The sequence below is a fragment of the Schistocerca cancellata genome, chromosome 5, assembly GCF_023864275.1.
Source record: "Schistocerca cancellata isolate TAMUIC-IGC-003103 chromosome 5, iqSchCanc2.1, whole genome shotgun sequence".
In the NCBI taxonomy this organism is placed as follows: Eukaryota; Metazoa; Arthropoda; class Insecta; order Orthoptera; family Acrididae; genus Schistocerca; species Schistocerca cancellata.
In genome coordinates, this window is record NC_064630.1 from 195,198,429 (window position 1) to 195,223,839 (window position 25,411).

Consider the following 25,411-nt stretch of genomic DNA (forward strand, 5'->3'; position numbering starts at 1 on the left):
AAGCAGCTGAAGAAATTGTTAAGGATGTCTTTCAAAGAATTATTAAGTGGTTCTGAGAAAATGGACTCTCCTTTAATTTTGAAAAAAACTCACTATATCCAGTTCTGTACAACGAATAGAGTCATACCAATAATTGATGTAGCATATAAACAGGGCTAGGTTAACAGGGTAGATTACTCCAAATTTTTGGGTGTTCACATTGATGATAACTTGAACTGGAAGAAGCATATTACTGAGCTTCTCAAAGAATTAATTTCAGCTTCTTTCACTCTTCGTATAATCGCTAGTCTTGGTAATAAACTGATCAGCCTTCTAACGTACTTTGCATATTTCCACTCAATAACGTCTTATGGAATAGTTTTCTGGGGTAACTCACCCCTTAGACATAAAGTATTGATTGCACAAAAGAGAGCAGTGAGAATAATTAGTGGTGTTCACCCAAGGACGTCATGTAGGCACCTATTCAAGGAGTTAGGTATTTTCACTGCACCATCAGTGTACATATATTCACTAATGAAACCCGTTATAAATAATCCATCACAATTCTTGAAAAACAGAGATGTTCATATGTACAATACTAGAGGGAAAAATGACCTTTACTATCCGTTATTGAAGCTGTCAGTTGCTCAAAAAGAAGTACATTATTCAGCAGAAAAAATCTTTGATCATTTGCCCAACAACATAAAGTGTCTGGCAGGTAGCAGATCAAATTTTAAATCTAGCTTAAAATCATTTCTTTTGGACAACTCCTTCTATTCCATGGACGAGTTTCCATTTCAGAACTGGTAAAAAAATATTGTACAGTAATATTAATATTAGCACATTGTAATCTGACTTGTTCCACATCATATCGATAAAATAATCGAGAAAATGATTTACAGAACATGGCATAACTAAATTAAACTGATTAAATAAAGAATATGATCAATATATTATTGACATTGATTTGAAATTTGTGTCATGAGATCCTTCCTCTCCAGCACAGAGAGAATGTTTTACCCATAAGTTTTTTTATGGTAAGGGTGGGGAGGGAGGGAGCAAGGGGTGGTGGGGTGATAAATTCTCTGGTGGTGGCATTATGCACTAGCTAAGTCGATTCCTGCAGACAAAGGTGTGCACGCAGACAAAAATTTTCCAACAAGACAACACATTCGGCCTGCAGCAGCGTAATTATGTAGTTGGGAACTGTAGTTGTGGGATGTGAGCTTTTCTCGCCAAATGAAGAGATCAACCTCTGAAAATTTAGTTTTATAAATAAACGGTATATCACTTGCTATGTAATTGACATTGACTTCTATTTCACGCCATGAGTTCCTTCCTCACCACCACAGACTCCCAGAGGAGGAGGTGTTAAGTGATTGATCGATGTTATTAACTAACCAATTAATCTGATATCAAAAGCATGCTTGTAACAGCGATGGACAGGGGGGATGTGTTGTGGATTTCCGAGAGGGGAAGGGGTGGGGATTTAGCACAGCAATAGGTTGCCCCTGAATGTATGCAACCCACTCAAACAAACTGCACTTGTCCTCTGTTTGCCCTACTACTAGTGTCTTTCTTAATACAAATAGGTAAAATAAAAACAAATACCTCTGTATCTGTATACGATGAGTAGTCACCAATTTCTAATCATCACCCCAAAAAATTAAGTTTAGAGTCTGCTTGCAGGTATGTGTCTGCAGTCCTGGTGGGCACTGAACTCCCTACACCCCAGTACCATAACTTGCTTCTAGAGGTGGCAAAACACAACGCTACACCCCGGCGATAAGCTGGAATATGGTGCGGAAATTTCGTTTCCGGCGGCAGTGAAAACGTTGCAGCTGTCTCAGGCCAACCCATACAGATAAAAGAGTCACTTCGATTGGCTTGACGCAGCTGCAACATGGTCACTGCTGCTAAAAAAACGTACTAGGGAACGACACTTCACGATATCAATGGGCTGCGCCGTAATGTTGTGGCTCATTAGCGCAGTGCCACGGTACTATAGTGAGCAGTTTTTTTTCTGTACCTGGCCTGTAGACATTTACCTGCAAACAAACAAAAAGTAATTAAGTAACTACAAGGATGGAAAAAAATTGCAACACCGAAAGATAATTAATGTAGACTTATAAAATTTCGGGAATACATTTTCTAGGTACCACATCTAAGTGATTAACATTGCAAAGTTACAGGTTAATGCCAGAATATTGAAAGCAAGCATGCAAACGTGCTTGAATTTTGTTGTACAGACGCTGGATGTCAGTTTGTTTGATGGCGTTCCATGCCTAATGCACATGGTCGGTCAACACAGGGACTGTTAATGCTGATTGGGGATGACGATGGATTTGTCGTCCGATGATGTCTCGTATGTGTTCGAATGGAGACATATCTGGTGATCAAGCAGGCCAAGGTAACATGTAGACACTTTGTAGAGCATGTTTGGTTTCAACAATGGGATGTGGGCAAACGTTATTCTGTTGGAAAACTCCCCCTGAAATAATGTTCATAATTGGCAGCACAACAGCTCGAATCATCAAATTGACGTGTAAATCTGCAGTCAGGGTGCGTGGGATAACTACGAGAGTGCTCCTGCTGTCATACGGAATTTCACCTCAGACAGTAACTCCAGGTGCAGATCCAGTGTGTCTAGCACACAGACAGGTCGGTTGCAGACCCTCAACTGGCCTCCTTTTAATCAACACACGGCCATCACTGGCACCGAGGTACAACCAGTCTTCATCAGTAAACACAACAGAGCTGCACCCTGCCCTCCAATGAGCTCTCGCTTGACATATCTGAAGTCGCAAATGACAGTGGTTTGGGGTCAGCGGAAAGCACATTACAGGGCATCTGTCTCGAGGCTGTCCTTGAAGTAACCGAGTATTAACAGTTCGTTGTGGCACTGTGGTGTCAACTGCTGCTCAAATTGCTGCTGCAGACACGGTACAATGTGCCAGAGCCGTATACCGAACACGACCATCTTCCCTCTTGCTAGTGCCAGATGATGGTCTGGAGCCCAGTCTTCTTGTGACCATACATTCTCGAGACCACCTCTGCCAACAGTCATGTACAATGGCTGCGTTCCTGCCATGTATTTTTGCAGTATCGTAAATGAACATCCAGCTTGTCATAGTTCCGTTACACGACCTCGTTCAAACTGCCTTTGTCGCCCTAAAGGAATTCGTGACTAACGTGAACTCAACATGTCTAGGTAACTAACGCTCACGATCATGACAACGTGTATTTAATGCAAACCTGATTTGCATCCTCATAATGACGCTACTAGTGCCACTCTTATGCGACTGCCTTTAAATTTTAACAGGCATCATCTTTCGGATGTAGACAACCACCTACCAACTTTCGTTCATATCCCACAACTTCTTCTTGGTCTTGTGATTTTGTTTCTGTTGGTATATTTTTTGCGGTGACAATTGTATCTTTATGTCTTGTATCCTCAACACGTAATTTTTTGAACACACTTGATCAAATATAACATCTGCACGCATTAATTGCAATTGTTTCTGAATTAGCATTCAGCCTTAAGTGCTTCATTTTCTTTAATCCGCTATCGAATGATGGGCACCCTTCGACAAGTATGCCGGTGTGCACAGCGGCCGGTGCTGACGCGGCTGACGGCGGACCCCGCAGTGGCGCTGCCCTTCCCCGCGGTAACGGTGTGCAGCCTGAACCGTGCACGCTGCGACAGCATGGCAGCCCTGTGGCACGAAGCCGTGCAGGCGCAGACTGCGGAAGCCGCCAACCTGCTGCGGCTGCTGCAGATGGCACGCTGTCCGCAGGTCCTAGGAGGTCACCAACACTCGGTGAGCTGGCCGGCGGCCACTATTTTAGGCACACTGCACTGCTGCTCAAGTGTTGACCATTTCTTTATAGTTAGCCACGTCTATTAAAGTAATAAAACCGCTCTCCAGATACTTAAAAAATCTAAATCCCATAAATAAAACAGCTTCAAATGTCTTATTATTTTACAAATGAGTTAATGTGTTAAATACTAAATCCAGTCACATTAAAGTGATCACTGCCTGTGTTCGAAGTCAACATGTAATAACCATTGACAGGCAGTAGGTGACAGCACTAGAAGTGGAGGGTGTATAAAGCGTGTAAGGGGGGGGGGGGGGGATGCGAAAACAGTGCAGTCATTGCCGTATTGTGGAAACTGAGCGATTTATCCGATGTCCAGAAGGGCATGATCATTGACTTTAAGCCCAGGAATGGAAACATTCGTGAATGATTAAGATGTTTCTACATCTACATCTACATACATATTCCGCAATCCACCATGCGGTGCGTGGCTGTGGGTACCTCGTACCACAACTAGCATCTTCTCTCCCTATTCCACTCCCAAACAGAACGAGGGAAAAATGGCTGCCTATATGTTTCTGTACGAGCCCTAATCTCTCTTATTTTATCTTTGTGGTCTTTCCGCGAAATGTAAGTTGGCGGCAGTAAAATTGTACTGCAGTCAGCCTCAAATGCTGGTTCTCTAAATTTCCTCAGTAGCGATTCACGAAAAGAACGCCTCCTTTCCTCTAGAGACTCCCACCCGAGTTCCTGAAGCATTTCCGTAACACTCGCGTGATGATCAAACCTACCAGTAACAAATCTAGCAGCTCGCCTCTGAATTGCTTCTATGTCCTCCCTCAATCCGACCTGATAGGGATACCAAACGCTCGAGCACTACTCAAGAATAGGTCGTATTAGTGTTTTATAAGCGGTCTCCTTTACAGATGAACCACTCCTTCCCAAAATTCTACCAGTGAACCGAAGACGACTATCCGCCTTCCCACAACTGCCATTACATGCTTGTCCCACTTGATACCGCTCTGCAATGTTACGCCCAAATATTTAATCGACGTGACTGTGTCAAGTGCTACTCTCATAATGGAGTACTCAAACATTACGGGATTCTTTTTCCTATTCATCTGCATTAATTTACATTTATCTATATTTAGAGTTAGCTGCCATTCTTTACACCAATCACAAATCCTGTCCAAGTCATCTTGTGTCCTGCTACAGTCACTCAACGACGACACCTTCCCGCACACCACAGCATCATCAGCAAACAGTCGCACATTGCTATCCACCCTATCCAAAAGATCATTTATGTACACTCCTGGAAATGGAAAAAAGAACACATTGACACCGGTGTGTCAGACCCACCATACTTGCTCCGGACACTGCGAGAGGGCTGTACAAGCAATGATCACACGCACGGCACAGCGGACACACCAGGAACCGCGGTGTTGGCCGTCGAATGGCGCTAGCTGCGCAGCATTTGTGCACCGCCGCCGTCAGTGTCAGCCAGTTTGCCGTGGCATACGGAGCTCCATCGCAGTCTTTAACACTGGTAGCATGCCGCGACAGCGTGGACGTGAACCGTATGTGCAGTTGACGGACTTTGAGCGAGGGCGTATAGTGGGCATGCGGGAGGCCGGGTGGACGTACCGCCGAATTGCTCAACACGTGGGGCGTGAGGTCTCCACAGTACATCGATGTTGTCGCCAGTGGTCGGCGGAAGGTGCACGTGCCCGTCGACCTGGGACCGGACCGCAGCGACGCACGGATGCACGCCAAGACCGTAGGATCCTACGCAGTGCCGTAGGGGACCGCACCGCCACTTCCCAGCAAATTAGGGACACTGTTGCTCCTGGGGTATCTGCGAGGACCATTCGCAACCGTCTCCATGAAGCTGGGCTACGGTCCCGCACACCGTTAGGCCGTCTTCCGCTCACGCCCCAACATCGTGCAGCCCGCCTCCAGTGGTGTCGCGACAGGCGTGAATGGAGGGACGAATGGAGACGTGTCGTCTTCAGCGATGAGAGTCGCTTCTGCCTTGGTGCCAATGATGGTCGTATGCGTGTTTGGCGCCGTGCAGGTGAGCGCCACAATCAGGACTGCATACGACCGAGGCACACAGGGCCAACACCCGGCATCATGGTGTGGGGAGCGATCTCCTACACTGGCCGTACACCACTGGTGATCGTCGAGGGGACACTGAATAGTGCACGGTACATCCAAACCGTCATCGAACCCATCGTTCTACCATTCCTAGACCGGCAAGGGAACTTGCTGTTCCAACAGGACAATGCACGTCCGCATGTATCCCGTGCCACCCAACGTGCTCTAGAAGGTGTAAGTCAACCACCCTGGCCAACAAGATCTCCGGATCTGTCCCCCATTGAGTATGTTTGGTACTGGATGAAGCGTCGTCTCACGCGGTCTGCACGTCCAGCACGAACGCTGGTCCAACTGAGGCGCCAGGTGGAAATGGCATGGCAAGCCGTTCCACAGGACTACATCCAGCATCTCTACGATCGTCTCCATGGGAGAATAGCAGCCTGCATTGCTGCGAAAGGTGGATATACCCTGTACTAGTGCCGACATTGTGCATGCTCTGTTGCCTGTGTCTATGTGCCTGTGGTTCTGTCAGTGTGATCATGTGATGTATCTGACCCCAGGAATGTGTCAATAAAGTTTCCCCTTCCTGGGACAATGAATTCACGGTGTTCTTATTTCAATTTCCAGGAGTGTAGATAGAAAACAACAGCGGACCTACCACACTTCCCTGTGGCACTCCAGATGATACCCTAACCTCCGGTGAACACTCACCATCGAGGACAACGTACTGGGTTCTATTACTTAAGAAGTCTTCGAGCCACTCACATACTTGGGAACCAATCCCATATGCTCGTACCTTATTTAGGAGTCTGCAGTGGGGCACCAAGTCAAACGCTTTCCGGAAGTCAAGGAATATGGCACTCGTCTGATACCCTTCATCCATGGTTCGCAAGATATCATGTGAAAAACACTTTAACTGTTGGTGTGCTGCTGTGGTAAAAGTATACCATGTATGACAAAATGGCTCTATCCCAAACCGGCGCTGAGGCAACAGTGGCGCATCACAGGCTATAGATACGGGGGTGAACAACAGCTGCAGATATCTGTACGGATGAATAGACGTGCAACTGCGGGGCAACTGACTACCCAAATGAACTAACGGGCTATCAACGTGACTCCTCATAGATCATTCAATGAAGGTTGCTTCGTGTGGGCCTCCACAGCAGGCACTTGGTTTGTACACCCATGCTGACTGCTGTCCATCAGTGATGAAGGCAGGAATTTGCACACCAATACCGCAATTAGACGTCCCTTGAGTGGTCACAGGTGGTCTTTTCAGGTGAGTCACGTTTTCTGATCCACCATACTGAAAGCAAACACCCTGCAACAATCGTCAGAAGGGAGGAAGTGTTATGGTCAGTGGAATGTTTTCGTGGCATTTCCTGGGTGATATCGTCAGTCTGCAAGGCCCAATGGATCAACACAAATATGCATTTATCCTGGGTAGCATGTCCACCCCTACGTGCCGATTTATTTTCCTGGGCATGATGGCATCCACCAGCAGGACAGTGCAACATGTCACACAGTTCGCAGCGCATGTGCGTGGTTCGAAAAGCACCAGTATGAGTTTAACGTAGTCCCCTGACCACTAAACACCCTGGATTTAAACTCAATCGAGAGTCGTTGGAACCAACTCGATAGTGCTTTTCGCGCCAAGGATCTTCAAGTGAGAAATCTAGCGCAGGTGGCCGCGGCCCTGGAGTCGGCATGACTCCAAAGCACTGTCAATACCTTTCAGAAACTTACTGACTCTCATTGTGCCTGTATCATGGCAGTCCACGCTGCAAATGCTTTTGACAGGAAGTCGCATTAATGTGACTGGACATTGGGTTTGGCCGGCCGGGGTGGCCGAGCAGTTCTAGGCGCTACAGTCTGGAAACGCGCGGCCGCTACGGTCGCAGGTTCGAATCCTGCCTCGGGCATGGATGTGTGTGATGTCCTTAGGTTAGTTAGGTTTAAGTAATTCTAAGTTCTAAGGGACTGATTACCTCAGAAGTTAAGTTCCATAGTGCTCTGACCCATTTGAACCATTTGACAGTGGACTTGGCGTTGCACATGTTAAACATTTAACATAAGATTATACCTCTTAATGAGTAGATAGTGATAGTATTTTAAATTTTGAATTCCGTCAGTAGTTACATGAAGTACCGAAAATAAAATTTTTGTTGCCCCTGAAAACCATTAGATAGGCAACTTGCAACTGGACCTGTTCACAATGAACTATGAACCGGGCTAGCCGTCTAGTAGTCTATATGAGCTAGCTCAACCAGCTCACGTATTGCTAAGGTATAGCAGGTACAGCACTAGCCTGTAACTGAACTCCTCGAATCTTCAGCAACTAAAAATATAAGCAAACTATGCTGAGAAATATCTTTTGTGACAAGGATGATCACAATTTTCGTGCTGTGACAGCAATTTTCTTGCTGTTCATGTTACAGCAGTGAGCTCAAATGCGTAGTTTTGTCGTAAGCAGCTATAACTGAGCGTCTCGAGTTCTCAGCAACAGCACCGGAGAGATAATGAATGTTAGGTAGGGAAACATAGTTGTACAAGCAAAAATCAAAGCTACAGTACCATCACCAAACATCTGAAACAGTCTTCGTTAGCGAAATTTGAAGATTAGTTTTTCTTCTGTAAGGTTTCTTATTACAGTGTTTTTGAAGGCTCTCATTTATAACTAAGTCTGAATCATAATACAGGGTGAGCATAAAGTCTTGCCCCGATTACAAAAAATTATTTTTCGGTAAATCTATGTGGTTTGTTGCAAATCGTACCATAGCTCATAACTGTTTTTTATGCCTCAGCACGATTCTTATCACCAGAAGTCCCCAGCACGTAGCACAAGATTGTCAGCATCATGTTCTCGACCAATGAAAAACTAGCACGCATACACCCGATCAGGACAGACGCCTGGAACATGTACAGTGAACCAGACAGCCTGGAGCACAGGATTCTGTGTCGAACGGCCGCAGACGTTTGGAAAACTAGTAGACTAGTACTCAGCCCGATAAACAGCGCCAAACCATTTTTCCTCACCAAGAATCACAGCACTAGATTTTAAGTCACTCCCTGCCTGTAAGAGATCTGTCACCACTTGGATAGTCGCCCACACATCGCTCTCCACCTATCACTTGTCACGCACCGAGATATTACAATTTCTATTTTGCATTATCCCGTGGTGTGTGTGGTCGTGAAACCTGTCAGAGTAATGGACCTACCCAGTCTCCGTCATACTCCCCTTAAGACTACATGTTAACTGTAAATTAAGCAACGAAATCACTGTCAATCAGCAGAATAAGTCAGTGAATTAAGGAAACTACGTGTACCTTCAAATTAAGATGCAAATGAAACATAAACCGATTATTTATTGTATTAAAATGTTGCAAAGTATTGTCATCAACATTCTACGAAAAAACAAAGTTAATTGCTGACGACAACTCTCAAGATAGGCAAGCGAAGGATGGCTACCGTATCCTAGCTGCATTTTAAACCGTTAATCCAATACAACCCAACGATTAATTTAGAAACACCAGTGATCGATTGAATATCACATCAAACAATAGTAAGGTATGAATCGGGTTTAACGGAACTATGGGAACGGTACGCTTCCTATGTAAACCTTAACCCCATCTAGTACGCTCGTGCTGCTGTATACTCTAACCAGTCTGCTGTGGCGGCAAGTTGGAGGATCATGGTCGTAGTGGAGAATCTGAATATCGCTCGTCAGTACTCGGACATCTACAAGCGCCACGACGTCTGGACCAGCGACCTATGTCCATCTACAATCAACCCAAGAGTGTCTCTTTTTCTTCCACCAGCACCGAGCAAGGTGGCGCAGTGGCTAGCACACTGGACTCGCATTCGGGAGGACGACGGTTCAATTCCGCGTCTGGCCATTCTGATTTAGGTTTTTCGTGATTTCCCTAAAATCGCTCCAGGCAAATGCCGGAATGGTTCCTTTGAAAGTGCACGGCAGACTTCCTTCCCCGTCCTTCCCTAACCCGATGAGACCGATAACCTCGCTGTTTGGTCTCCTTCCCTAAACAACCCAACCCTCTTGCACCAGCTCCCAACACGGCAGTTTGCCCCGATCATTCTGCAAACGCCAATCAGGAAAAATGTAAGTCTTTTCCAGCAATAACGTGCCAATGCCACCTTTAACAAACCCTCATCCCAGAATACGTCAGTTGCGGGACAGTGAGAGTACATCTCCCTCGCTACTCTGTCCTAGAAAGTCCCGTCTGCTGACGTCAGCCGGTGATAGGCGAATCAGAGTGTAGATTAACGCTACTGAACTTACCGAGGGCAAACCGCATTTCAAGACTTCCAGTTTTCCGCTTAAGTTGTTGTGTCCCAGCAAGCACTTGAATCTGTTGCCCTAGACCATCTCAAGAGGCGAGTCATGTCCCAGGCCGCTAACCTAGACTGAGTGGGAAGGACCAGTAGGTTCCATAAGCTTCCATTGGTGGCCACTTCACATGCGAAAGCCAGTACGAACTTCTGAGTGCCCACGACACACTTGCCACATTCAGAGCAGATCTGTGTACTTTTCACTTATTCACAGATTGCAACTATTAGTCCCTTTACTGATGACCACTGAAATTTTGAAAAATACATCTCCTGTAATAAATCCACGTACTGAGATTTTAAATAGATGCAGCCAAGTGTCCTGCGTATCGCCAGTCGTGACAAGGCGCAGATAAATTTAGTAAAAATGGAAGGAGGCAAGCCAGATGGCTTGTAACCTTTCATAATCTCCCCCTTACAATATAATTTTGAGCGGGAGTGTTCTTGCTGAAGCACTGTTGTGGAACAACTCCAAGGAAAATTTCTAGTACAAAGAAAAAGAAAACTACCATCTATCAAGATTGGTCGTGGCACCCATATGAAGCACTGTAATGTGCAGCCTGGAATGGTATAACAGGGATGGAAGCAGAATAAACACTTCACATTTAACCACAGGATAGGCCTCTCCTGCACACAATTGGAATAAATGTAAGCTAGCGTAATGTTGATGGCACACAGTATCTGCGCCAGCAGACTTAACAAGTACAACAATACCAACGTAACAAGGAATGGTTGCTAGTACAATTACTAATTGTGCAGCGTACAGTTTAATACAAAGTTATCAGCTAGGACTCTGGCCTCATTGTAGGTTTACTGTTTTTCAAAGATGTGTATAGTATACAAAGGTGGCAGAAGATCTATTTAGACGACTTCAAAATCCATGCTAGTCTTGTTTCATTAAGTTACAATTTCTGCCTCTTTCAAGTAGAAGAGTGACCGAAAAATTCTCTGATAATCTGGAAGTTCTATTGCTTACTGAAAGAGGTAACACATTAAATCTCCTGCCTCTGGAATGATGGGCATAAAGAATGACCTGGCCATTAGATTGGTTACATGAACATGATGAACAATAAGTCTTCGAAAATGAAGTTAGAGGTGAAGAAAATGGGTTTGCGTTAAGTGCATTACTGAGAAAAATGTGATACAAATTACATCATGGAGAGTTAAGTTGTAGGCATACAAATGATGTTAGGTAAGTTATCTAGCATGCAACAGTGAAACGACACAAGTGTGATGTTGACTGACATAGTACACATGATATGATTTGGGCAAATCTGACATTATTAAAATAATATTACAAAGACATCTTAGGTTACATCAAAGCATACAGAGAACAGTAGCATACTAAAGCAAATTTAGTTTTACAATATGGATATGAAATGGTCACATTGTATCAATCATGGCCTTTGGTTAGAATTGATTTTGGCAAGATTCTTGTTACACACATGAGCATTTTAGTGCCCTAATGTGCTACATTTATGAACAATATATCGCAAACGGTTTTAGTGCTCTTGATAAAGGGGACATAGTACAGTTGTGCAGCCGGCCGTTGTGACCGAGCGGTTCTAGGTGCTTCAGTCCGGAACCGCGCTGCTGCTATGGTGGCAGGTTCGAATGTGTGGATGTGTGTGATGTTCTTAGGTTAGTTAGGTTTAAGTAGTTCTAAGTCTAGGGGACTGATGACCTCAGATGTTAAGTCCCATAGTGGTCAGAGCCATTTGAACAGTTGTGCAGAGTCTTCTGTAAAGAAAACAACGAAAGTACTAATGTACACTGAGACTTTTGTCGAGTATATCAAGGAGATTAGAGGTGCATGTCACTATCACAGGATCACACAAAAGGGCGTGGTTCACTACCCTTAGATAGAATGTTGTGAGTCAGACAGCTGTGCTCTGCTGTATATGGTGTTCGAGTGAGGCCCAGTCTCCATTGCTGTCCCATTAGGCGCAAAGGGCTGGACAGCCATAGGCACATTCTAGGCCAGCGCTATCAAGGGCAGCAGTAGCAATTGTGCAACTGCGTCCATTAGTCGTCGCAGCCAGCATCGGCATTAGGATTATTTCTGACTGTTGGCCTCTCTGAGTGTAGAGTCTCACCCGGGCTGGTGACACCTATGGGGTTAACTCGTCTGTACTAAGACAGAGAATTACTGAGAGCTCATGAGCAACAACATATGAAATGAAGTAGAGTAGGGTCCACATGTGTGTATCCTAATTAAGGAGCTGTCATTGGAAGTAACGACAGCAGGGGGTCTGATACAGACAAATATGTGGATGCCCAATAAAGTCCAAAGTTACAGAACCGAAACCTGGCTATTATGACGCTATCCAGTGCGAGAAAGACAACAGCGCAATACCAGCAACATGCTTCAACGCCTGCAGTTGAGACTGGCTGCCGTTGACAGCAAGCAGCATCCCAAGTGGCCTGGATTAGTTGTCTTCTGAAGATGTTTGTTCTTTCTGCCGCTTGTGCTAATGTAGGCGCAGCGTCAGCATTCGTCTGGGCCTCCGACCATTGTCTGATCGCCACCGCCATGTAAAACCCGGATTGGCTCACCTCTCAGATTGCTGCCCTAGTCACAGTGCTGCGTGGCCAAACCTGCACAATACCACAGTTATACTTTTAGATTCTGCATGGCTGTACAACAACACGACACGAGACACGAGAACTAACATAAACAAAAATCACTATTAACACTATAACTCTTTTGCTGCGTCATAACTAGGCCATGGTTACCTAAGACATGTACATGATGTCCGCACATGCAACACATTTACATCATTAGGATACTTCAGGAGACTATGCGACTACCTGTTTACTACTGAAATTAAAATTGTAACGTGGTCCTAGGAATGAAAGTTATATGGTTAAAGACAGCAAAATGCACACCTTCTACTTTGTTGGCATCTTGTGTTTAGTTCACACTTTGTTGTGGAGGAATGTAAAAAGAACATGTGTTAAAAATTTCATTAGTACATGTCTTAATCTAAGCTGTTGTGCAAAAGGATGAAAGGTTCCTGGAAGTGAAGCAGATGTAAACACTGGTGTATCGTTTCTTCTCGTAGGCTACGTTTCCTTGCTTACAATCCTGCATAAAATGGTTTAAATGGCTCTGAGCACTATGGAACTTAACATCTGAGGTCATCATCCCCTAGAACTTAGAACTACTTACACCTAACTAACCTAAGGACATCACACACATCCATGCCCGAGGCAGGATTCGAACCTACGACCGCGGCAGCAGCGCGCTGCAGACTGAAGAGCCTAGAATCGCTCGGCCACACCGGCTGGCCAGTACTGTATACTTTGTTCACGTACAATAGAGATAAAACTCATTTATATTATACGTGATAGTGGAAATGCTCCCTGGCATAACACTATATAAAACAAAACAAAATCTCCACTCTCCAGATATGGTTGTGTGGATTTTTCCCAAATCAATGTGGCATCCTGAGAACACTAAACTGTGACAGAGGATCACAACAAATAGTAACAACAAAACACAACTAACAAACCAAGAACTTCTGATAATGAAACCTCTTTCCCACCGTAGACAACAAACGCTTTTTCAGTATTCTCCCGGAATCAGATGCTTCACTGCTCCATCACAGCCAACTCAACGTTTTACCACAGCTTAGCTGCCACAGTAAAGACAACAGACGACAGCCAGCACGTCTACTGCTCTTCATACTTAGTCGTCAATATTTCCATCACTCTCTGTCGTGTTTCACACCTAGACAGATGAATTGTCCAACCACACTGTTTTTCATTGACACCCAACGCTATTTACATGAATTACCTAACAATAATCCGCTAACGCAAAGCCATGTACAACAATGAAAATCACTAAATTAACTTCTTACCCTAATTATGCTAAAATATATTTTCCCAATAATCCAACGCTGTACTACTTAATGAATGGTTTCAGGTGGCTGATGTGGTGAATTCCCACGGATTTCTCAGTCTTGAGTGTCTCCAATTCACACACATTCGGATGTGCAATCCATCTGACGCGTAACGGACCATTGTAGCTAGGACAAATTTGTGGCATACACGTTCTTGTCGATTTAAAAGGCTGGAGAATTTCAGCAGTACTTTCTCCCCCACCTGCTGGCTTCTTGCTTTTTTTGTCAGCAGACTCCTTTCTTTTGAGGGCTGCTTCCTGGATTCATCACAATGCTCGGTCCACTACCTCAGCATGCCGTTGTCGTGCTATGGGTGGTTAATCCACAATCTTCCTCAGTTTATCCGCTGGATGTTGGTTCTTGAACACAGTGATGGATAGTTACAATGTCGTACAATGTGGTGACTCGTTCATCATATCTTGTAAGTCCTTAAGAAAGACATCCTAAGAAGTATGCTGTTTCACACAGTAGCCTTGGAGGGTATCACTTTTATCAGAACCTCAAATAAAATTCGAATGCTGAAACAATTTCATGATATGATTCCCATGTCATTATTGTAGTTAATTATTGATGGACGATTAACATATTAAGATGGGATTGATCATTTATTAAAAAAATGGCGAGATATTATTGATCATAAAATAGGACAAAGAACACAAGTTAAGCGAGATGACAAATCATGAACTGCCGGAAACACAAACAAATAATTATTAGCACTCCAGTTGGTGGTGTTTGGTTGGAAAAGACTAAGGTTTATGTGTTGAATCAATTTACCCTGTCTCAAAGCACAGATAATCGCAATCTGAAATTATTTAATGCTGAATAGACTTCGATGGATTTATTCTACACAGAAGCTACACTACGGTGGTGCAGCTGAGAGCAAGTGGTTAGGCTGTGATTCTGTTTGCCCTAACAAGTTGGACCAACAATACTGCACCTCTTTCTCAATGTGTAGCGCTGTCTCAGGTGACAGTCGTGGTGCAAGCATCTGCAGAATAGTGATGCGCAGCGCCTGTGACGGGTGGGGTGCCTGATTTGGATATTACGATCTTGTTGGTTATTTTGCTGACATTTACAGTTGTTCTCCTTGTTTCTTTGCAGCTGTGGTTCTACAGTACCCAGGTGAAACTGGTATGGATTTCGTTGTTCTCTTCAGTTTCCATTTTGCCGTTCGTTGTAATTGCCCCGTTTACCTCTGTTCTCCCACAGTGGTTGGTTATGCCCTCTTCGAGTCGTTGTTAAGCTGTGATCGATAATTTCTCCCATTTCGTCTGTCGTCGTTCCTTTCTGCCGAGCCTTGCCAATTGCGGTCATTGTTTCTCTTCCTGTCTCTTGCATTTTGTATTTCGTTGACATAGTCTAATTCGGGTACTGTGCTCTTGAATGAATCAATGGACTCGTTGCACCGTCCAATAAGGAGTTATTGGTAGTGCAGAGATAATTTGACGTAACAGTGTCTCATAATTTTCCAAGGAATGCACGGCTGGTCCAAAAACCGATCCTTCTTAATGAGCGACTCAAAGAACTTCAACGGACTACGGAATCCTGATGCTTCTAGGTCTTTGCCCAGTATAGTCTCCTGATCTCCTGCTTGATTGTTTCTTTCATGTTCTGCAACCAATATGTGTTAAGGAATGCGTCCCTGAACTCTTTGTATGAGATACAGCACTCAAAACATTGCGCATATAAATTTAGTATAAACGGAAGCAGGCAAGCCAAACAGCTTTTAACCTTCCAGTCTTATCCATGGGACCAATATGAGAAGACAAGGAAAATATCAAAATATCAAGAAATTTTTATGATCTTTTTAATTACAGCATAAGACACAACTTTCAAACAACTGTCAACAAGCTATTTAACAACAATAAACCAGTGGGCTCTTGTCAACACCAAAACGCAGAAACAGCCGGACAAAGGAGGCATTACTATACACAGAGCTGGCCTCCCAAAAACGCCTAGCCACAATGAACAGTATTAAGTGCCAAATCATTTACCATTTATAATATGAATTATCTACGTAAGTTTGCAACATAATAAAATTTTATTAAAATCCTCACCTCTCTGGAAAGGATTCGGCTGAGAAATGGCGAACAAATAACACCCAGTGCAAAGGTTCGCTATTGTGCTGAACACCACACATGCTTGACAGTCTTGTAACTGAGGTGAATCGTAAAGTTCCAACATGTCCAAGTAAACTGTTGCTGTAATGTCAGTTTCAGTGAAAAATAGTGGTCTGAATATTGTGCATTAAGCTACACCACACATTCACTTTCAAGATGTCCGTTATTTCCTGTACCATGATACGTGGATTCACCGACCTCCATATGCGGACATTATGTGTTTACTGTCAGAGATGTGAAAAGTCGCTTTGAAGCGGGAAGGATGTAGATAGCCACTTGCAATTCACAACGTGTGGTAAGCTGGCTTTACTGTCACACCAACGCACTGTGTTCAGAAAGGAGGCTATAGTGATGGTATGGTGACAGGAATTGTGAAAGAGCATGTTTGTCAAATATACATTCATTCGTCGTAAATGAATACTCAGCCAACTGGCAACAGAGCTCCATATGTAAATGTCAATGCACTCACCATGTTGGGTCCTCGGTTAATGCCTTTAGCAAAAACAGTTCACTCCTGTCACACGTCACAGAGATCAAATACTGGCCCCAGATGGTGTACACTCCCCAGTGTCACGAGAGCATCGTCCAACCGCCTAACCGTGCTATACTTACTGCACATGACCACCAGTTATGAAGACTTTGTTCCTGCAATTCATGTTGGTACATGTGTTCAAAGGCGAGCCATGTGAGTGCATACACGTTCTGCCAGTGGTGTGGCTGAGGCATATTATGATGGTGGTACTTCTCTGAAGAAACCACCAGGGATGGCGAGTGGTTGTCCCATAGTAAAGGTCAGCCAGTGGAGTGCCAGTCTCTCCCTTCGGCCCATCAGAGTTACTCACAGGCCAAACGGTAGCAACAGGAGTGGTCATGTGGTAAGTTAGGTAGGATTTTATTGTGATATCAAGGTACTCTACCATGTTGTTAGATACTGGACAGTAAATGGTGGTGACGTAATAACTCCTCAGGTGAGTTGTGTGAATAGCATGCCAAACTGGCAGCCACACTCTGTCATGACGTGACTGGGGCAGCAAAAGTGTGCCACCTAGGTGTCACAAAGACAGGTAGTGATGTTAGCTATAGGCGTTGCCTCTGGCCAGCGAGTGAAGTGGTCCACCATTATCAACAAGTAAGGTTTGCCATGGAACGGGGGCAGCAGATCGATGACGGTCTACGTGGACGTGTGTGAAATGGTGTACCGTGTCAGGAAGATGGCAATGGGTGCATGGGTCTGCTGCCCAACTTGATGTGCTGGCATGCAGTGCACATACATTCTCACTAATGTAAGTCTTTCGAAAGCCCTGGCCAGATCAAACGTGTGTTATGAGTGGCACAGTGGTGTCGATACCAGAGTTTTGACAGTCCGTGGATGTCGTCAAAAGTACTGCACTGGAATTTTATGGGAAGAAACGGGTGGTATGTGCCCCAGAAAACGTCACACCAAATCTAGAAGGTGGAGCCAGGAAGTGACGGTAGTTCCAGTTGTAGGCAATTGGAGGCATTGTGGAGGAGACTGCACAGTTGATCGTCATATTCCTGCCCTTGGGTGACGTCCTCAAAGTTCAGAGGAGGAGTGATAACTGCACAAGCGTGGGATAGGCAGCCAGTGCTGATATTGCTAGTTCCGGCGATATGGCAGAGGCCTATGGAGAACTGAGACGCACACTCCAACTGCCAGGATTGGTGTGGTGCACACTTGGATGATTGTTCTGAAATGTATGAGTGCTAGGCTTTTAGCTGGTGACTTATGGATGGTGAATATAACGAAGAATGGGCTTCCACCGATGAGGGTGAATATTTGACTGCTTCAAATACCATAAACATCTCACTGTCATAAGCACTCCTAAAGTGTTGTTTGAGAAGAATCGGAGTGGTTACCAGCTACTACTACTGATGTGTTGTTTGAGTACAGCATCTATGGTGGCCTAGCTGGTGTCCGCTACCACGTTAATTCAGTGTTATGCAGTGGATGAGTGACCAGCATTGCTTCTGCAAGACTCTTTTTGAACGTCATGAAGCTCTTCTTCAATGAGTCCATCCAAACAGTATCGGCTATTCAATCAATTCCGTACACACATTGATTAAACAGCCGATGCTATGGATATTTTATACCCGTTAAATAAATTATTTGCGCCAGATAATACTACAGGAAATAAGAGAAATAATTTTTAATAAATCTTATTACATTACTCACTATTTTTAACATTTTGTTCTGTCGTATAGGCACTACTTTTTATAATCATTCACTTTTAGATAAACTGTATCTTCAAATGATGTGTAATTTATGTAAAAAGTTCCTCATTGGCTGACGTTGACGTCATATAGCACAAACACGACCTCACCAGCTCTACATAAATCCATGCTGCCTAGCCAACAGCAGCAGTTTCAGCAACTGAGGTGATCTGACTGTTCTAAGCATCATCAAGTTCAGCTGATGTGTAACGACTCTTCAGTTTTAACATGCAAATTATTTTATTTTAAGTCACTGACTGCTTTATATATTTTTCTTTCTTTCATAGTGCTGTCTGAAGATGGTCTAAGCCTGGCCGCAACCGATCACCTTAATAAAATATTCATCACAATCTATACGTTTTTTCACTAATTTTATATAGATTACAAGATCGTTGTTCCCAAAAATGTAACCAAAAATTTTGAGACAAACAGTATCGTTAGCATACATGTTAAATGGCAACCACTTATGTATAGAATGGTGTGGGAAGCAATCGGTTGGAACGAGCACTTTTGTGAACTGCGCAAAAATGTGTATTGAGTAAAATATACTCTCAAGAAAACAATATATGCTGTGTAACTGGTACATAAATACGAAATCCATAGAACCCGCATTTCATATATCTCAAGTTGGCGTCGATGATTAACGCAGTTATACAGTGCAGTGTGCCGATGCGGCATATCAAGAGGTCGACTAGACGTGGAAACCGGCAAAGGCCATGCTGGAGAGGATGGAAAAAGGTAACACGTCATTACACTCATTAATATACAGTATGTGGCGGAGAAAATTACCTTCCAATATTAACGATATCATGTCCTCTTCCATTTTTGTATTGAGCCAAGTGCCGGCCGCGGTGGTCTAGCGGTTCTGGCGCTGCAGTCCGGAACCGCGGGACTGCTACGGTCGCAGGTTCGAATCCTGCCTCGGGCATGGGTGTGTGTGATGTCCTTAGGTTAATTAGGTTTAAGTAGTTCTAAGTTCTAGGGGACTTATGACCTAAGATGTTGAGTCCCATAGTGCTCAGAGCCATTTGAACCATTTTTTATTGAGCCAAGTGAAATAACTTGTCTGTCTGCCTCTGTTCGCGCTGTAAGATCTCTTATCTTGTTCTGATGATCCCCAAGCGGCAAAATCGATGGCGGAATTAGAACTATCGCAAAGTTTTCCTCGATTAAATGTTCTCCAAATGTACCCAAGAAGACATAGTGACAAGGACGCCATCTTTCTACCAAAAAATCTCATTTAAGTTCCCCGAGAATCTCTGTTACAGTTTCGTATGGCCTATATCCAACTGTTGCGGTTCTAAAAGCGTGTTTCTGAATTGGTTCAATATCCACTGTGATGCTTATTTGATGAAGACGTCGACGACTGTAATAGTAATAGTATTCTAGAATTAGTTGAGCTCTTCTTTGTTTTCTGTATCCTATACAGATGGAATTCACTTACCCAGAATCGTTCCAACAAATCTGTCTTCCATTCGTCCCAGCTTATACAGCGTTGTCATCTTCATCCTATTTCTTAGTATTACCTCAAAATATTTATAAAATGTGACGTGTTCTAGATGTACAGCGCTAATTTTGTAATCGGATACGACCAGGTTATTTTTCTTTGTTACAGAGATTCTCTTATATTTAACTATGTTTAAAGAGAGCTGCGATTCATTTTACCAACTGCAAATTTTGTCCAACACTTCTGCATTTAAATAAGATCGTTCATTGCCAATGTATAGGCACCAGCACGGTCAGCGTACAATCAGAGACAGCTGTAGACCCTAAATGATTAGTCGTTGATGTGTACTGAGAAAAATAGCTGTCCTATTACGCTCACTTCCGGCATGCCTGATGTTTCTTTCTTTTCAGTAGAACATTCGGCAGCCAGTGCACCGTACTGATTTGTTGTTGTGGTCTTCCGTCCAGAGACTGGTTTGATGCAGCTCTCCATGCTACTCAATCTTGTGCAAGGTTCTTCATCTCCCAGTGCCTACTGCAACCTACATCCTACTGAATCTGTTTAGTGTAGTAATCTCTTGGTCTCCCTCTACGATTTTTACCCTCCACGCTGCCCTCCAGTACTAAATTGGTGATCCCTTGATGCCTCAGAACATGTCCTACCAACCGATCCCTTCTTCTAGTCAAGTTGTACCACAAACTCCTCCCCAATTCTATTCAATACCTCCTCATTAGTTATGTGATCTATCCATATAATCTTCAGCATTCTTCTGTAGCACCACATTTCGAAAGCTTCTATTCTCTTCTTGTCCAAACTATTTATCGTCCACGTTTCACTTCCATACATGGTTACACTCCATACAAATACTTTCAGAATCAACTTCTTCACACTTAAATCTATACCCGATGTTAACAAATTTCTCTTCTTCAGAAACGCTTTCCTTGCCATTGCCAGTCTACATTTTATATCCTCTCTACTTCAACCATCAGTAGTTATTTTGCTCCCCAAATAGCAAAACTCATTTACTACTTTAAGTGTCTAATTTCCTAATCTAATTCCCGCAACACCACTCGATTTAATTCGACTACATTTCATTATCCTCGTTTTCCTTTTGTTGATGTTCATCTCATATCCTCCTTTAAAGACACTTTCCATTCCGTTCAGCTGCTCTTCCAGGTCCTTTGCTGTCTCTGACAATTACAATGTCATCGGCGAACCTCAAAGTTTTTATTTCTTCTCCATGGATTTTAATTCCTAATCCGAATTTTTCTTGTTTCCTTTACTGCTTGCTCAATATACAGATTGAATAACATTGGGGATAGGCTACAACCCTGTCTCACTCCCTTCCCAACCACTGCTTCCCTTTCATGCCCCTCGACTCTTATAACTGCCATCTGGTTTCTGTACAAATTGTAAATAGCCCTTCGCTCCCTGCATTTTACCCCTGCCACCTTCAGAGTTTGAAAGAGTATTCCAGTCAACATTGTCAAAAGCTTTCTCTAAGACTACAAATGCTAGAAACGTAGATTTGCCTTTCCTTAATCTATTTTCTAAGATAAGTCGTAGGGTCAGTATTGCCTCACGTGTTCCAACATTTCTACGGAATCCAAACTGATCTTCCCCGAAGTCAGTTTCTGTCCGTTTTTCCGTTTGTCTGTAAAGAATTCGCGTTAGTATTTTGCAGCTGTGACTTATTAAACTGATAGTTTGGTAATTTTCACATCTGTCAACACCTGCTTCCTTCGGTATTGGAATTATTATATTCTTCTTGAAGTCTGAGAGTATTTCGCCTGTCTCATACATCTTGCTCACCAGATGGTAGAGTTTTGTCAGGACTGGCTCTCCCAAGGCTGTCAGTAGTTCTAATGGAATGTTGTCTACTCCCGGTGCCTTGTTTCGACTTGGGTCTTTCAGCGCTCTGTCAAACTCTTCACGCAGTATCACATCTCCCATTTCATCTTCATCTACCTCCTCTTCCATTTCCATAATATTGTCCTCAAGAACATTGCCCCTGTATAGACCCTCTATATACTCCTTCCACCTTTCTGCTTTCCCTTCTTTGCTTTGAACTGGGTTTCCATCAAAGCTCTTGATATTCATGCAAGTGGTTCTCTTTTCTCCAAAGGTCTCTTTAATTTTCCTGTAGGCAGTATCTATCTTACCCCTAGTGAGATAAGCCTCTACATCCTTACATTTGTCCCCTAGCCATCCCCGCTTAGCCATTTTGCACTTCCTGCTGTACTCATTTTTGAGACGTTTGTATTCCTTTTTGCCTGCTTCACTTACTGCATTTTTGTATTTTCTCCTTTCATCAATTAAATTCAGTATCTCTTCTGTTACCCAAGGATTTCTACTAGCCCTTATCTTTTTACCTACTTGATCCTCTGCTGCCTTCACTACTTCATCCCTCAGAGCCACTCATTCTTCTTCTACTGTATTTCTGTCCCCCATTCCTGTCAATTGTTCCCTTATGCTCTCCCTGAAACTCTGTACAACCTCTGGTTCTTTCAGTTTATCCAGGTCCCATCTCCTCAATTTACCACCTTTTTGCAGTTTCTTCAGTTTTAATCTACAGTTCATAACCAATAGATTGTGGTCAGAGTCCACATCTGCCCCTGGAAATGTCTTAACATTTAAAACTTGGTTCCTGAATCTCTGTCTTACCATTATATAACCTATCTGATACCTTCCAGTATCTCCAGGCTTCTTCCATGTATACTGACGTACTGATGTACCGATTTATACTACCCAAAAATTCATCAAGCCAATGGCATATCTGTTAAAATACTGTGTGTGGTTGTAAGATATCTTTAGATATGGAGTGCTTCAAAATCAGTAGGTGGCAAATCTGATGAGTAGACTACACCCATGTTGTACAAAACTTTATCATAGTTAATTCTTTGTGTAAAAGAAGGAAGGAGCAATTGATTTTTTTCATATTGCTGTGTCGTCAGTTCTGTTTTCCCTTTTAGCTACCGGCTTTCTAATACTGTGTTGTACACTTGGAATATATTTTAATCGGTTGTTATAGGTTTCGGACTTCCTACATATGAACCATTTCTCTTAACTGTAGGAGAAATAGACTCATTATAAATCTTCAACTACTTTCAATGAAACTCCATTGGTGATAGACCGACCAAAGCAATGAATTTAATGGCAGCATAATATTACACTTGATTCATCTGAATGAAACACAGGCAACGTAACTATTTTAAAAATCCATCTCATGTGACCTATTCCTGTTACTGTTCCATACGTACCAACATAGTTCATTTAAGGTGAGGTATTTATATGTTTCATGGATCAGGAAAACGTAATTTAACTGATATCGGCGCCATCTCTCTGTTAGTATGAGAAATGTTGTCATCGTCCTAGGGTGAATTCCGCTGTTGCAGCTGTTATAAGATAGGTCTGACGTGCGATTAGTTGTCTGAAGATCCAACAACTACTTTGAAACAATTAGGCTAGGTAGAAACACAGCATGTGTCACCTGTTCACAAGATTAATGAGGTCATATATATCGCAGCCCAATATGATACTGCTTTCCCTCATTTCTAGAAAATATTTGATACATTTTCCTACTGCTGTCCATTAAACGATATACATGATTACAGAATATTTACTCCTTCACCTAAATATACACTTCGTAATCCCATTACAGTGCATGGCAAAGGCTACCTATTTTCCGTACTAGCCGCACTTTATCCTGTTCCATTTACGTATCATGAAAGCAACATAGTCTTTCCTTCAGCGGTACCCATTTAAGGTCGATGAGCGTCTCTGTTAAACTTTCGTGTGAGCTACACATATTTTCGACTCGAACTACGCATCTCTGACTTCTTTCTACGTTTTTCATAACACCGACTTCATAAGGACACCAAATACCGGAAAAGTATTCTAAAATAGCCTGCACTATAGTCTTGCATGCGATTTCCTAAACATGTACACTGCTGTTTTCTAGAATTCTCCTTATAAATCCAAGTATTCCATTCCCTTTTCCTTTCATTCCGTATCTTTTCATAGTGCAAACCCTAGATATTTAAACGACTTGACAGACTCGTGAAGTTTAGAGCCAGTTTCTTAGTTGGATAACATCGGGTTCGCTCTTTTATTTGCATTCTTTTCCAAAACAAATTCTGACGACATTTTGGTAAACTGAAGTCAGTTGGTTGTTGTCAATGTGGAGACATTTCCGGAAGCTAAAGTATACTGTTGTGCATAACGTAACAACGAAAGTAACTTTCGCATATTGTATCATTGCCAAGTAATATAGCTCGATGAAACCTGGACCATACATAGAAAGTACTGCTATAGTGTAATAGAGATGTTAACTGAAAGAAATACACAATGAGACATATGACAGATGTGACACTTCTTTTCGAAGACAATACTTACACTGAAGTCACCACGTTTTATGATGGTCCCCTGGACATTACATAAGGCGGGACAGGGTTCTTAAGATGGAGTATGATCACCGCGGATGGCAATGCATGTTCTCCAATGTGCCCACATGCTGGAAACAGGGTTGGCAAGTTCTTGTGGTATGGCATTCCGTTCCTCTATCAGCACGGATGACAACTGCTGGATGGGGATGTGCCGCGATACGTCTCCCCACGGCATTCCACACGTGCCCGATATGATTTAGTTCGGGGACCTGCTCCACCTGCGCTGTTCGATGCGGTCGCACAATGTCACGCCTGAATGAAGCACTGAAAAGACTACTTGGGGAAGGAGTACAGCGTCACAATAATGTAGACCTATGAATGTACCGTGTTCAATGATCTGGAGGTCAGTACACCCACACAACATTATGCTTCTCCACAGGATAATATTTGGACCACCCAAACGATCATGTTCGCCAGTGCTTGGCGTACCTTCACATGGCGAGAGGTGGGAATACGTAATGCACTCAGGAACACTGTCGAACACGATCGTTTTTGTGGTCCAGACGTTACGGTGCGGAGAGGTATAATGTTGCTTCGGTGTGCTGACCTCCAAATCTTTACACACAGTACACTCATTGGTCAACGCTATTGCGGAACTGTGCTTTCTCCCCATGTGCGTCTTTACGGGAGTACATTCGGCCTTCACTTTATTTTTCTGGATGACAAAACACGACCGCATTGAATAGTGCAGGTGAAGGAGCTCTTGGAATGAGAGGTTGTTCGGCGAATGGAATGGTGCGCTCGTTCCCTCGATTTAAATCCCATCGAGGACGTAGGGGGTGCAATGGGGAGACGTATTGATGCACGTCCACATGCACCAACGATCATCAAATGGTTCAAATGTTTCCAAGCACTATGGGACTTAACGTCTGAGGTCATCAGTCCCCTAGACTTAGAACTACTTAAACCTTACTAACCTAAGGACATCACACACGTCCATGCCCGAGGCAGGATTCCAACCTGCGACCGTAGCAGCCTCGTGGTTCCGGACTGAAGCGCCTATAATCACTCGACCACAAA

General features: G+C 43.5%; 1 protein-coding gene across 1 annotated transcript in view; it reads left to right on the forward strand.

Annotated features, from left to right (window-relative positions):
- The first annotated feature begins 3,554 nt into the window (after nucleotides 1–3,554).
- The window catches only part of LOC126188440 (uncharacterized), a 347,741-nt gene continuing 325,884 nt past the window's right edge, over nucleotides 3,555–25,411 (forward strand). Inside the window, exon 1 of the mRNA XM_049930045.1 lies at nucleotides 3,555–3,800. Within this exon, the coding sequence (XP_049786002.1) occupies nucleotides 3,555–3,800 (246 nt within the window). The remainder of the gene's footprint in view (nucleotides 3,801–25,411) is intronic.